At 45.6% G+C, this 15,000-nt stretch overlaps 1 protein-coding gene across 1 annotated transcript in view; it reads right to left on the reverse strand.

The window, feature by feature from the left end:
• The window catches only part of LOC137611152 (neuronal PAS domain-containing protein 3), a 147,151-nt gene that overhangs the window by 36,315 nt on the left and 95,836 nt on the right, over window positions 1-15,000 (reverse strand). Inside the window, 1 exon segment of the mRNA XM_068339202.1 lies at window positions 12,376-12,465. Coding sequence (XP_068195303.1) covers window positions 12,376-12,465 — 90 coding nt within the window.

The raw sequence follows: 15,000 nt of genomic DNA on the forward strand, positions 1-15,000 counted from the left end.
AATGCGTTGCGGGGGCCCGTTGTGGGCCCCGACAAGGTTTAACATGCAGACAAACACTCCCAGAGACAAAAGACACACACACACACCCTCTCACACACACACACACACACACACCCTCACACACACACACACACACTCACACACACACACGGTGTTCCCTGAGGATCCCCTCGTTCAGACGCCGTGACCTTGACAAGAAAAACACCGTTTCTGCTTCTTCTTCCTCTTTTCCCTCATCATCCTCTTCCTCTTTCCTGTTTCTTCTTTTGATTTTATTTTATTTTCTCTATTTTTATTTTTTATTTTATTTTATTTTCTAATTCTAAATTTTAAATTCCACCTAAATATTTTCTTCATTCTTGTTAGAAAACTCTTTATTTCCACAAGTAAACACGATTTATCAGAGGGGCGGAGCCTGACCCAGCTGGAGGCGGGGTTATTCAACAGTTCATTACCATTTCACACCAAAATGACACGCGACCAATCACGGTCAACTTCGAGTCACCTCCATGGCGTGTTGATGGTGGTGGGCGGAGCCTGGAGAACCCGTAGTGAACCCGGGTTCAGGTAGGCTCCGCCCCCGGCCACCCTGCAGGTGGCGGTGGCCACGAGCCGGCACCTGACGACATATTTACTACGCCGCACACCCTGTCCTCCCCCAGCGAGAAAACTTTTTACATGATGCATGGTTTCCACGGCGATAGAGCCGTCGCCGTATCTGCAAAACAACCGGCAGCCGCTGCCGCCGCCGCCTTTTGGCGGCGTCTGATTATGCATGAGTTGTCTATTAGATAGGGATTTAGGGAACACGCGCGGCGGCGGGTATCGGGGTATAATCTGGGAACAATCTGGGGGCTTCAAACAGAGAGGGAGACGCCGCCGATGGATAGGCCGCGCTATCTGAAACCGCTGTTTGTTTTCAATTTCACATTCCAGCTGATTTCCTCTGGATGGGGGCGCGGAGAGGTTATTACTGACACAGATGAGCCCGCAGAGTGTGTGTGTGTGTGTGTGTGTGTGTGTGTGTGTGTGTGTGTGTGTGTGTGTGGATGCAGCATCTTGTAAAGCAACACATCCGATGTTTCTTCAGAAAAACATTTCACATGACAATTGTGGGCGTGTCCATCTTCATGCGTTTTCTGTGTGAACCAATGGAGATGGAGGGCGGGGCCTTGGGCGTCGCCTCGTCTCTTCGGACGTTGCTTTAGTGACGTCGACAGACAGACTCACAGACGCCGCGTCTGTTTCCACATACATCACCACGACATCCCATAATTTACTCCCGAGATACGGACTGACAGACAGACGCGGACCCCCCCAATCTGCCCCGCGTTTGTTTTATGCCCCATCTGCTCCATTTCCCCACTGTCCCATTATGGCTAAACTACAGCTCTACGGGTGCTGATGGGGGACAAACAGGACGTTCATCAGCCGCCGCCGCCACCGCGCCGGCGCAGGGATGATGGGCGGAGCTTAATGAAGGTCCTTCATGCTGAGTCATCGATAAACTCAAAAGTTTTTGTCGCCTTACGAAACGTTTAGGATGACAACGCTCCTGTTGCCATGGTAACGTGTCCTCATTGCTAACTTTTGATTGCGACGTTTCGCAAACTGAAACTTTAAAAAAACAAACAAAAGGCGACTCTTAAATCAAGCGCTCCTCCGCGGCTCCGAGTCGTAAAGCGTTCCGATCCGCCGCTAACAGATGGACGATGATCCAGAACGTCAAACACGCTACCACTCCCGATCAAACGCCCCCCCCCACCCCCCGCTCCCGTCGCCGTGGCGACAGGTTTTACTGTCGCCGGAGATAAAAAAAAAACAACGGGGTTTTGAAGGCAGCAAAAAACAACTCCAAAAGAAACAGTGATGAAGTTCAGGTGGGGGTCAAATTAAGATAAACACCCCCAGTTCTGTCCTGAACTTTATTCATTAATGTATTTTAATAATATTTGGTTAATAAGAATGTATTTTAAATTTTATTTAATTTTTTTTTTAAATTATTTTTTAATATAATACATAAAAAACGTCTTGATCTCGTCTGTATCTCTTCTTCCTCATTGGGGGTCACGGGGGTTGCTATAAATTATAACTCATAATTTTTTACTTTTTTTAAATTTAATTTAAATGGAAAATGACATCAATTTGATTTTTTTTTTAAACCGACGTATAATCGGGAACGACGTTTTACGCCAAGGTATTTTTTTAAGGATTTTAATTGATTTTTATAAAATAAGCATGTCGGTGTAATAACAGGCTCCGCCCACGCCGCCACAAATAAAAACCAAAATGAAACTAAAGGTGAAGAACGGCGTCCGAGGCGCCGCGTTCCAGGGTTTATCCAGACCCACTGATTTGCAGCAATTGCTTTGAAATCTTCTCCCCAGAGTCTTAAAGTTAAACCTGTGGCAGAAATTACACCCCCAAGCCTCCACACACACACACACACACACACACACACACACACACACACACACACACACACACACACACACACACACACACACACACACACTTGTCGTGGCAGACGGGTCGTCTAATAACACTAATCCAGACCCGGTCATCCCAGAGTCGCTTTGGTTTTGACTTGAGAGCTTCAAACGTTCCAACGTTGTTTACAAACACAAACGTTTGTGTTTATATTTACACAAATAAACAAAAGTGTTTGTTTGTAGTAAACAAACAAACAAACAAACAAACGTTCATCCAGAAGCTTCGGGTCGTTTTTCGCGACAGCGGAGGAAGAGGAGGAGAAAACAGGAGGAGACGGCGAGGAAGATGAAGGTCTGGGGGAACAGGAAGTGGAGAGGGTGGGGTAGGTACCTGGGGGGGGTAGTTACCGGGGGAGTACGGGGTTATTTCATGGAATGAAAGGAGGCGTGATGGAGGGAGAGCAGCAGATGATGATGGAGACGCGTGGAGGACCCGCTGCCCCCCATCACCGAGCAGCGACGCCCGGCGGTGCGTTCAGGGCCCGTTTGAAAAGTTCTGCTCTCAGCCGGGAGGAGAAACCAATCAGGTTCCTGTTTGATCTCTGATTTGTTTTCTCCACACCGGATTGGAGGCCTGCGAACGTGAGCTGACTCCGCCCACCCGTTTCCTTAAAGTCACGCACACACGAGGAGGGGGCAGCAGGGACCTCTTTATGTTTGAAAATTATAGACCACCACGTGGGGTTAGCGTAGCAACAAGCTAATTTGTATTTTGTCGAGTGTTTATTGGTAATAGGTGATAACTTCTTCTTTTGTGTTGTAAATAATAAATAAATGACTTTTAATGACAGGAAATGGAGAGAGGGAGAAGGGCTATAAAGACATATAAAGTTTGATGTGAGGCGTCGGGTGTGAGGAGTTCAAACTGAAGGACAGTCCGTCGTCTTTCATTAAGTATTTATCAGCGGGCAGAAGCAGCGGCGGCTAAATAACAGTTACAATTAAACGGCGTTATCGCGCCGCTAATAAGGAGTCCGCCGACACAAGCAGAGACGACGCGTCGGGTTAATCTCCCTCTGATGGCGGATCCATTATAGATAGACGTGAACTGTAATGACATTTATGATTTAAACATGACCCGTCTCGACCGCCTGAATAGAAATGAGCTTTTTTTTTTTTTAATCACGTGTACCTCTGACAGGAAGTTCATGACGAGCTTCGACACGATCCTGACGTTTTTAAAAAATCTTCCGCAAAATTTGTGTGTAAGACGTGATTTAATACTAAATTAATGCGATATTAATTAAATATAAAAAACGAAAATCAGAAACGTTAACGACGTCGAGCAGAAGCTTCATTAAATTTCTACTTCCTGTTCTTAAATTGCAAAAATCTGCCAGAAAATTAGAGACAAAACTCACAATTTGATTTTTTTGTTTCTGATGCATTCAGGGTCCGTGGGACGTACGACACTCGTGAACCACAGAGGCCAATGTGCACAAATCCCTCCTGATAATCACCCCATCAATTTTTCTGTTTTCTGCATTTAAGGAGCCTCGACTTTCATCACAATCCATAGGGGCTAGACACACACACACACACACACACACACACACACACACACACACACACACACACACACACACACACACACACACACACACACACACACACACACCAGTGGTCACATCCCGTTATGCTGACACGGCCCCAGCATCTGCTCGGCGGCTCCAGAATGACACCGATTTGCACTTAAATGAGTGGATTTAAGTGGGACGCCACCATTACCACTTGGCCATATGTGATCCCAATGTCTTTATCCCGCATTACACAGGGGGGGTAAGGTGGGGGGGTCCGGGGTGGGGGCGCCAGGAGACAAGGAGGAGAGGGAGAGCGGGATTAGGGCGGACAGAGGTGGAGATGGAGACGGAAAAGAGGCGTAAAGGAGGAGAAATGGATCTGTGATGAGGGAGAGATGGGATTGGGGGGGCGGGGGTGGATGGGTGAGGGGGGGCAAGGGGGTAAGAGTGGACAGGGGGCAAACGCTGAAGAGCATCAGATGTTAAACAAATAGAACCAGGATCGCGAGATCTGGCCCCGCCCCCTTAGATTTCGAAGGAGGAACAGGGGGAAAACACACACAGACTCCGCCCACATCCATCATGAAGCTCCGCCCAGCCGTTAAACCACGCCCCTTGGCACTAAAGGTGTTCAAATCACACCTCCTCCTCCTCCTCGGGTGGATCCTCCCTTCTTCTCCCCCCCCTTCCCCCCTCTCCCTGACTAATGCCCCCCTCCCTGACTAATGCCCCCCTCCGACAAATGCCCCCCCCCCCCTCCAGGTGTTTTGCGGGGATAAAGGATTGATGAAGCCATCAACTCTCTGCTCTTGACATTTACAAAAAACCCTCCAAGCAAACACCCCCCCCCCCCCGGCTATCTCCCCACAGAGCTGCCTCACCCGTCACCCCCCCACGCCCCCCCACCCCCAACCACATCATTAAGAGCCAGTAATTAGGCCTCATTTGTAAAGCCAGTGTAAATAAAGGGGTATAATAGCTGGGATATCACTCAGTGTGTGTGTGTGTGTGTGTGTGTGTGTGTGTGTGTGTGTGTGTGTGTGTGTGTGTGTGTGTGTGTGTGTGTGTGTGTGTGTGTGTGTGTGTGTGTGTGTGTGTGTGTGAGAGAGACAGAGGGGGGGCATTAGGAAATGATCCCATGCGTCATTAGAGTGAAGGTGTGTGTGTGATTTAGCAAAGTTTGTTGTGAAACAGTGTGTGTGTGTGTGTCTGTGTGTGTGTGTGTGTGTGTGTGTGTGTGTGTGTGTGTGTGTGTGAGTGAATGACAGGACGCATTAGCAAATTAGCATGTGTGTCATTAGCGAGCTAGAAGTGTAAAGGTTTCAGGTTGGACGTGTGTGTGTGTGTGTGTGTGTGTGTGTGTGTGTGTGCGTGCGTGTGTGCGTGCGTGCGTGCGCGTGTGTGTGTGTGTGTGTGTTCCAGGGTTAAAATGCTTAAAGAATCTTGTTTTGAGATAAAACGTCAAAAGACACGACTGGTTCCTACATTTCCCAGAATGCACCACACACGCACCGAGCTCCACTGAAACCGGTGCTGGAATCTCCTGGAAACCTCAAGGCCACCCAGAATGTCACAAAGCAGTGGCCCCCCGTCCAGGAAACCACGCCCCCAAACACTAGGCCACACCTCCAGTCACACCCCCAGTGTCTCCATCAGAGGAAACCCCTCCCACCTCATTAAAGTTCACCCCCACAAGCGTTTCAAGGACCGCAATAAAGGACCGCCTATAAAACCCTCCACAGGTGCTGGAATATGACTCCAGGACTTTCAAGGACTTCCAAAACGAACAACTTCAAGACCTCATCAAATGTTTTCAGAGAAGTCAAGGACCAACAGATGACCTCTGGCCCCGCCCACGACCCCTTCATCCTCCAATCACATCCTGGAAAATCTGACTCATCCTTGGAATCACAAGAGGAATATTTTCAAGGACGCCTGGAATCTCCTCAAGGATTTACCCGGTCACTTTCACTCCGAGCGACTGCGACTCTCCGATCAATAAGTTTTCCTATCAATCGGCCGCCGCCGCCTGAGAGGCGAGTGTCAATCAATCGGGGCTCGTCGATAGAAATGATCGGTGATCAATGTGTTTATTTGCATTTAATGATCTTCATTAGCATCAGAGGACGCAAACACCCCCCCCCATGGATCACGTCTCGTTCGTTTAACGACCTTCAGGAGAGGAAATATGGAATCAAAGATGGCAAAGAAATGAAGCTAATTATCAATATTCTGATCAATATTCAATACTCTGATCATCTCTCACTCTTCATCTCTTCTTCCTCCAAAACTCTTGATTTTATTCCTGTTTTTATGCTTTTTGTTATTTTTAGCACAACGTGTGTTTAAATGTAGAGCACAATTTCTTTTAAAAAATAAAGATGATTATTTTTATTATAATTATTAATATAAATATCTTTATTATTATAATTATCACCATCATTATTATTATTATCATTATTTTATTATCATATTATTATTATTATTAACTTCTTTTCTTCATTCCTGTCTTTACTTGTGAACCACAGCTTTAACACACTCTGATATGTTGGATTAAAGTCGTAACTGCCTGGTGTGTATTCATGATGGGGGGGTGGGGTGTGTGTGTGTGTGAGGGGGGGGGGTAGTTTAGCTGTGGGGGCTAAAGAACGTAGCATCGATGACGACCCTGCCATTAAAAACACGACTCCTGTGATCCCAGCTGAAATAAAGACACGTCTACACACACACACACACACACACACACACACACACACACACACACACACACACACACACACATGTTCCCTCACTCAATAAAACAAGCATCAATTTTGTTTTCCAACTGTGCCGCTGATCTCTTTACAGCTTCCACGGCATCCAAGTAATAGCCAGCTGTAAATCTGACCCCGAGGGGGGGGGGGGCAACGGGGGAGTCGGGGGGGGGCTGGAGGGGGGGGGGGCAGAGGAGAAAAGAAGAGGATCGTTTGTGGGTTAATGATTTATCTTCCTCCATTGATCCAACACTCCATTGATCATCACGACGCTGCTGAACGTAGTCCAGAGCAGCGACCAGAGCAGGTGAAGCAAGTCCTCAACATACAAACACAACTGGTTGTTCATAAGTTGAATTGTTCGTAAGTCATTGAGGTCATTTAAATGTCATTACTAAAGTAATGTCATTACTACTGTAAATACTACAGTAATGTCATTATTACTGTAAATACTACAGTAATGTCATTATTACTGTAAATACTACAGTAATGTCATTACTACTGTAAATACTACAGTAATGTCATTACTACTGTAAATACTACAGTAATGTCATTATTACTGTAAATACTAAAGTAATGTCATTATTACTGTAAATACTACAGTAATGTCATTACTACTGTAAATACTACAGTAATGTCATTATTACTGTAAATACTAAAGTAATGTCATTAATACTGTAAATACTACAGTAATGTCATTACTACTGTAAATACTACAGTAATGTCATTACTACTGTAAATACTAAAGTAATGTCATTATTACTGTAAATACTACAGTAATGTCATTACTACTGTAAATACTACAGTAATGTCATTACTACTGTAAATACTATAGTAATGTCATTACTACTGTAAATACTACAGTAATGTCATTACTACTGTAAATACTACAGTAATGTCATTACTACTGTAAATACTACAGTAATGTCATTACTACTGTAAATACTACAGTAATGTCATTACTACTCTAAATTACTGTTCAGTAAATCAGAATAAAACATATATTAAAATACATACGATCCACTGCATGCTACCGTAGAATGTAGCATGTAGCTTAGCTTCAGAGTAAAGGAAAAGGAGGGACACGTGAGTTTTGGAGCTGTATGAGTGCAGCAGTGCTGCCCCCACAGGGGTTGTGGCAGAAAGCGGAACTGCAGGACGACAGTCGGAGACGGTGAAGCGTGTTTGTTTGTATCTACAAAATTTCATGAGTCAAATGTTTGTAAGTTGAGGACTTCTTGTTCTGGTGTCTTTGGGGGCGGGACCAGTAAACAGGAAGTGTATTTGTTGGATTTAAAACGTGTCATGGTTAACGCGTTTCTTCTTCTGCGTTTTTCATGCCAGAACGTTCTCATTGGTTACCGGAGCATCGAGGGAACGCCGCGGGGCTTCAGGTGCAGCGACCTTCTGAAGGTCGCCGTTACCCGCCTCACCTCCGGCCCCTCTGCAATGCATGATGGGAATGGTGACGCGGGGTGCGTCGGCCGCCTTAATCTCAACACGTCGGAGTGTTTTTAACGACGGCGGGTTGAAGGAATGAGCGGCGGCGGGTCGGGAACCCCGACTCACCTCCGGCAGCGGTCACGCCTCCTATGCATGAAAAGCAGGACGAGTGTGTGTGTGTGTGTGTGTGTGTGAGAGTGTGTGTGTAATGCATGAAGCGTCTCCTCTGACTCTAAATCCTCGCCGTGCTTCACCTCCGACCCCGCCGCTGCGCACAAGAGCCGCTTCATCCATTTCAATAGCCGCCGACTAGCGGGGGCACCGCCTCCACGGGGGGGGGGCCCGTGTCTAGACGGCGCACACACTCACTGACGCATGCATATGGATGAACACACACCTTACACGCACACGCTAACAAGACACGCAGGTTTAAAAGCACGCACACAACTCCAGGGAGTCACAGGAGCCTCTGCCTCTAGTGGCCGCTTGAGGAACTGCAGCTGGAAGAGACTCGAGACAGGAAGAGGGTCTGATTTGACCCTGGGTGGGGTCACGACTAAAACAGGAAGTAGAAGCAACTTTAGAACGATGGATCGTAAAGAGATAAACAAGTTTTGCCTCTTTTTGTATTTTTTTATCCGTCTTTTTACCAAAAAGACGTTTTATTCTCAGAATCTGACAAACAGCGAGAAGCGTCCGCCACAAGGGGACGGGGGGCGGACGGGGGGTCGTGTCTCATTGTTAGCGGCTCTATCTATTGTGTGTTTCCCCCCCGGTGAGGCTGACCCACCGCCCGGCGCCACGTCCCATCATCCTCTGGTGCGTCGCCGCGGTGATCAGTCAGAACAAAAGGCAACGGAAGCTCTCAGAGGTCCAGATAACCTCCTGCAGCTTCCTGTCAGCATGCTAATGAGCCCCCCCGGTCGACAGGGATAGGACACACATACACACACACACACACACACACACACACACACACACACACACACACACACACACACACACTCCAGACAAGTACATCTTTTGTTAAGATGAAAAACAAAAGAGGAACGATTAAAAATGAGAAACTTGACTGATTCTTCCTCTTTTCCGGTCCCCCCCCCCTCCACACCTCCGTGTGTCTCATTTCATCAGAAATATCTCCTCTTTTTATTTCTTCCCTATCTCTCCATCATATTCTCTCTTTCACTCCTCCACCATCCGTCCATCTCGACATCCAAACTTCTTGTTCTCTCTCTCTTCATCCTCCTGCAGGAACACGGTCGTTATCTCATCTCTGACCTTTTTAATACTCTTTTTATTCCTTCTCCAAATCCCTTCATTCCTTCTTTCCTTCTGAGTGTGTGTGTGTGTGTGTGTGTGTGTGTGTGTGTGTGTGTGTGTGTGTGTGTGTGTGTGTGTGTGTGTGTGTGTGTGTGTGTGTGTGTGTGTGTGTGTCAGCTCAAACTTTCCTCCCTGTTTTCAGACTCGTTTCAATCTTTTATCGTCAGTCGAGGACTCGTCACATCACCTGTGGGTCGTGTGTGTGTGTGTGTGTGTGTGTGTCGTCCCATTCCACTACATATGCTGGCCTGGCATGAAGTGGAGCTGGCTTACGACCATATTTGGGCGTAACGGGCGAGAATCCAGCAGACTAATTTGGGTCTGGCCGGGACGACGCAGTTATTATTTTCCTCTGGACCATCAGGCAGAGGACACTCAGCCATCTGCTACACACACACACACACACACACACACACACACACACACATAGACACATAGACACACACACACACACACACACACACGCAACAGGAAGATCAGTGTGTGTCACTGTTTCCTCACAACCAGGAGGTTGTGGGTTCGAATCCCCCCTGAAGAACCTCCCACCTGTGGGACAGATTTACACTGCTAACCGCTAACTGCTAACGGCTAACTGCTAACATTTTACTGCAGTGAATTAAGATTCCACAGACAGATGACCCCCCCCCTCCACGCCGGACCCGTTTAACGGCGCCGCCGCTCTCTGTTAATGACTTTGTTAACGGCCGCTCTGATTGGCCGGCCGTCGCCCCGACAGGAGTCGAACCGGCCAATCGTGTGCCCCCATAAATCTGACAGTTTAACGGATTCAGAACCCCCTCAGTTTGTCAAAAGGCTTAAAAAGCCCCCCCCCCACACCACTTCCTGCCGCATCTAATTAAACCCAGAAATAATTAGCAATATACCCCCCCCCCAAAAAAAAAAATAAGGGAAGGAAGGCCGGCGATTAGAGGGGGGGGAGGACAAACAGGAGGGATTAGGGGGTAAGGAGACAAGGAGACAAGAAGCTCCCTTGTTCCCTCACCCCCCCCTGTCGTTCCCTCGCCCCCCCCTGTCGTTCCCTCGCCCCCCCCTGTCGTTCCCTCGTTCTCCTCATCGGGTTCTTCTCCTCTAACAGCTGATAAAAGCTGGAACACGATAACCGACGCGGCGACGCCGTCGGAGGAGCTTCAGGAAGACAATTTGACAATTAATCAATTATTTGATAGAAATCATCAATCAATCTGAGTGGGGGGAATTAATCCAGAGCGTGAGGGAGGGGTGTAGAGAGAGATAGTGATGCAGTGACGGGGGGGGGGGTCTTTGGGGAACGAGGGATGTTGTTTGGTGAACTGATCGGCCGCGTTCCCTCACGGAGAACTTCCTGATTCCGATTGACGGAGACGAGGAGTTAGCATGAAGCTAATTGGAGGGGGGGGGGGTTTCAACCTTCATTTTAATTGTTTTAACATTTTTAAACGTTATTTTAATCATTGTCCACAGTGCACTGGCGTTTCACCCGGAGTGTCCCCTGCCTCACGCCCCCAGTCAACTGGGATGGGCTCCAGAACCCCGATTTATTTTAGTCATAACATTTTAAACGTTATTTTAGTCATTGTAACATTTTAAACGTTATTTTAGTCGTAACATTTTAAACGTTATTTTAGTCGTAACATTTTAAACGTTATTTTAGTCGTAACATTTTAAACGTTATTTTAGTCGTAACATTTTAAACGTTATTTTAGTCGTAACATTTTAAACGTTATTTTAGTCGTAACATTTTAAACATTATTTTAGTCGTAACATTTTAAACATTATTTTAGTCGTAACATTTTAATCGTTATTTTAGTCGCAACATTTTAATCGTTATTTTAGTCGTAACATTTTAAACATGATTTTAGTCGTAACATTTTAAACATTATTTTAGTCGTAACATTTTAATCGTTATTTTAGTCGCAACATTTTAATCGTTATTTTAGTCGTAACATTTTTAAACAGATTTTTCCACCGTCTCTGGTTGTTGCACCTATCACCTCATCACCAGCAGGAGAAAAGGAAATAACAATCTTTTGTTGATTTGTCAACAAACAAATGATGTCATCAGTCACCGGCGGTGCGTTCAGGTTCTGTGGGATTCTTTAATGGAAATATCTGAGCCGGTCGGCAGGAAATGCTTTGACATAAACAAGGGAATGTGTCAGTTTGAATCCCTTTTAATTCAGCCTCACACACACACACACACACACACACACACACACACACACACACACACACACACACACACACACACACGTCAATATGGACTTATTAGCGCCTCCAAGGTCGATGTGGCGACTTTCAGGACGCCCGTTTCCATCAACGGGAACGGGTGGAGAGTGAACCAATTGAGACGCAGAACTTGTTACTGAGCTGACAAAGTAGAATGAAGTGTCCCTGACACACACACACACACACACACACACACACACACACACACACACACACACACACACACACACACACAGCTATAAAATATGCATCGATGCTTTCTGCACAAATCAACAACCGTCTGACGAGCTGATGAGATTTGAAATGAGCCTTAATTTGTTGGGAATTGTCTTTGGTAATGAGAGAGACAGAGAGAGAGAGAGAGAGAGAGAGAGAGAGAGAGAGAGAGAGAGAGAGAGAGAGAGAGAGAGAGAGACAGAGAAAACGTAGGACCCGAGATGATGCGACAAAACTGTGAGACCCTTCATTTGTATTTTTGTACAGATTAAAAATGAAAGACAGTCAGACAGACAGACAGTCAAACAGACAGACAGTCAGACAGACAGACAGACAGACAGACAGACAGACAGACAGTCAGACAGACAGTCAAACAGACAGACAGACAGACAGGTGTCCTACCTGCGACAGGCCCAGGTAGATGGAGACGGTCTCAGAGATGTAGAGGAAGCGTCCTTCCTTGTTTAGTGCAAATACAAACCCATCCAGAGACTGAAAGAAACCACAGAAGAAGAACCGTCAGTCGCAGCTGTGATGACATCATCAAACATGGCGGCGCCCTGAAGCTCCACCCTTCATTCATTCATTCACACCTTCATGAAATACTTTCGACATTTGTTTTGCAGCTAAAACCTTTACAATAATGTTTATTGATCAACGAGTAAATAAAACTACAAAACCCAGAAAAAACTACAAAACCCAGAAATAAAACTACAAAACCCAGAAAAAACTACAAAACCCAGAAATAAAATTACACAACCCAGAAATAAAACTACACAACCCAGAAATAAAACTACACAACCGAGAAATAAAACTACAAAACCCAGAAATAAAACTACAAAACCCAGAAATAAAACTACACAACCCAGAAATGAAACTACAAAACCCAGAAATAAAACTACACAACCCAGAAATAAAACTACAAAACCCAGAAAAAACTACAAAACCCAGAAATAAAATTACACAACCCAGAAATAAAACTACACAACCGAGAAATAAAACTACAAAACCCAGAAATAAAACTACAAAACCCAGAAATAAAACTACACAACCCAGAAATGAAACTACAAAACCCAGAAATAAAACTACAAAACCCAGAAATAAAACTACAAAACCCAGAAATAAAACTACACAACCTAGGAATAAAACTACCAAACCCAGAAATAAAACTACAAAACCCAGAAATAAAACTACACAATCCAGAAATAAAACTACAAAACCCAGAAATAAAACTACACAACCCAGAAATAAAACTACACAACCCATGTAAATTTTAAAAAGATGTAAACACACACATCCATCTAGTATCAGTGTGTCTTTCAGCTTGACTGCAGTTCCACACAGATTTATGTCTATGATGTCTATTTGCAAGCACACACACACACACACACACACACACACACACACACACACACCTAGGTGTGTCTAATGGTACATTTATGTGAAGATCACGGCGGAACGTTCGACTTCAGCTGCAAATCACACTCCAACACACACACACACACACACACACACACACACACACACACACACACACACACACACACACACACACACACACACACACAGAGCTCTGAGTGTATCTAATGTTGTCTTTGTGTGAAGATCATGGCAGAACACTCAACTCGACGAGCAAAACACACCAAATCTCTGTCACCAACACACACACACACACACACACACACACACTGACACACACCCTCACACAAAGGCATTAATACTCCTGAGGTCAGGAGGGTTAATTACATGTGGTTCCCTACTGTTGCTGCTGATATACTAGATCTCTGTGTCTGTGTGTGTGTGTGTGTGTGTGTGTGTGTGTGTGTGTGTGTGTGTGTGTGTGTGTGTGTGTGTGTGTGTGTGTGTGTGTGTGTGTGTGTGTGTGTGTGTGTGTGTGTTTCATCCACCTGGAACAGATCTGTGTGACTGAATCTCTGAGACAGACGGCAGACAGAGGAACAAGAAATTACTGGAAACGTCACTCAGAACGTTTGTTTGTTTGTGTGTTTGTTGTTCATTTCTATCTTTTATTCCTGTATTAATTTATTTCTATATTTATTTATTTATTTCTATTTCTTCTTGGGACATATTTGTGTTAAATAAATAAATAAATAAATAAATAACAGAATGGTTTGAACAATTTCTTTGTCTTGTCTCGACCTTTAACCTCATGTGTGATTCTGTGTGTGTGTGTGTGTGTGTGTGTGTGTGTGAGTGTTAAATCTATCCCCTCTGCTAATAAGATGCTAATGAGATGTTAATGGACAGTCAGCCTCATCACAGCCCGTCCTTGTTAGGTGACTAATTAACACACACACACTCATCCTGTGGTGTGTGTGTGTGTGTGTGTGTGTGTGTGTCTTCTCATTGGCTATCCTCAGATGACCCTTAAACCACCTGATCTTCCCTATAATTGACTTTTTTGTGTGTATAAATCCTTCCTTGTATTTTTAACCCCGTCTGAACCGTGGGGTCAAAGTGGGCGGGGCCTGTATCCCACGGCGACCAATCAACACTTTGTTTTCTGGACGTTTCTCTGAATCCTCACTGGATGCAGGGGGAGAACGAACCCAAATGAACCCATGGGGTCAGAGTTTGAGTTGTCATCCTCTTAAAGCGACGGCGCGGCGGTGGCCCAACGCGGCGGCGGCGATAGCATCAACCCGTGTTTCTCTTCACGGTCTTATCTGATTGGTCGGATCGGGGTCCAGGTTTAGCAACAAGCAGCTGCAGGTGAAGGAATGCAAATCCGTCCGTTTCAAACGGATTAAAATGGATTAATTAGAATTGGAAAGCAAGTTGAAAGGTGGAAACATGTGTGTGTGTGTGTGTGTGTGTGTGTGTGTGTGTGTGTGTGTGTGTGTGTGTGTGTGTGTGTGTGTGTGTGTGTGTGTGTGTAAATCACGCTGATATGACGCGGATGTAGACACACACACACAGCTGTAAACAAACATAACCTTGCTGACTGCTGTGTTAAATCCCTCGCCGCCGCCCGGAGGTTAAACAGGCCTCCGTGTGTTAGCGCCG

This window comes from Antennarius striatus, chromosome 17, assembly GCF_040054535.1.
Source record: "Antennarius striatus isolate MH-2024 chromosome 17, ASM4005453v1, whole genome shotgun sequence".
Taxonomy (NCBI): Eukaryota; Metazoa; Chordata; class Actinopteri; order Lophiiformes; family Antennariidae; genus Antennarius; species Antennarius striatus.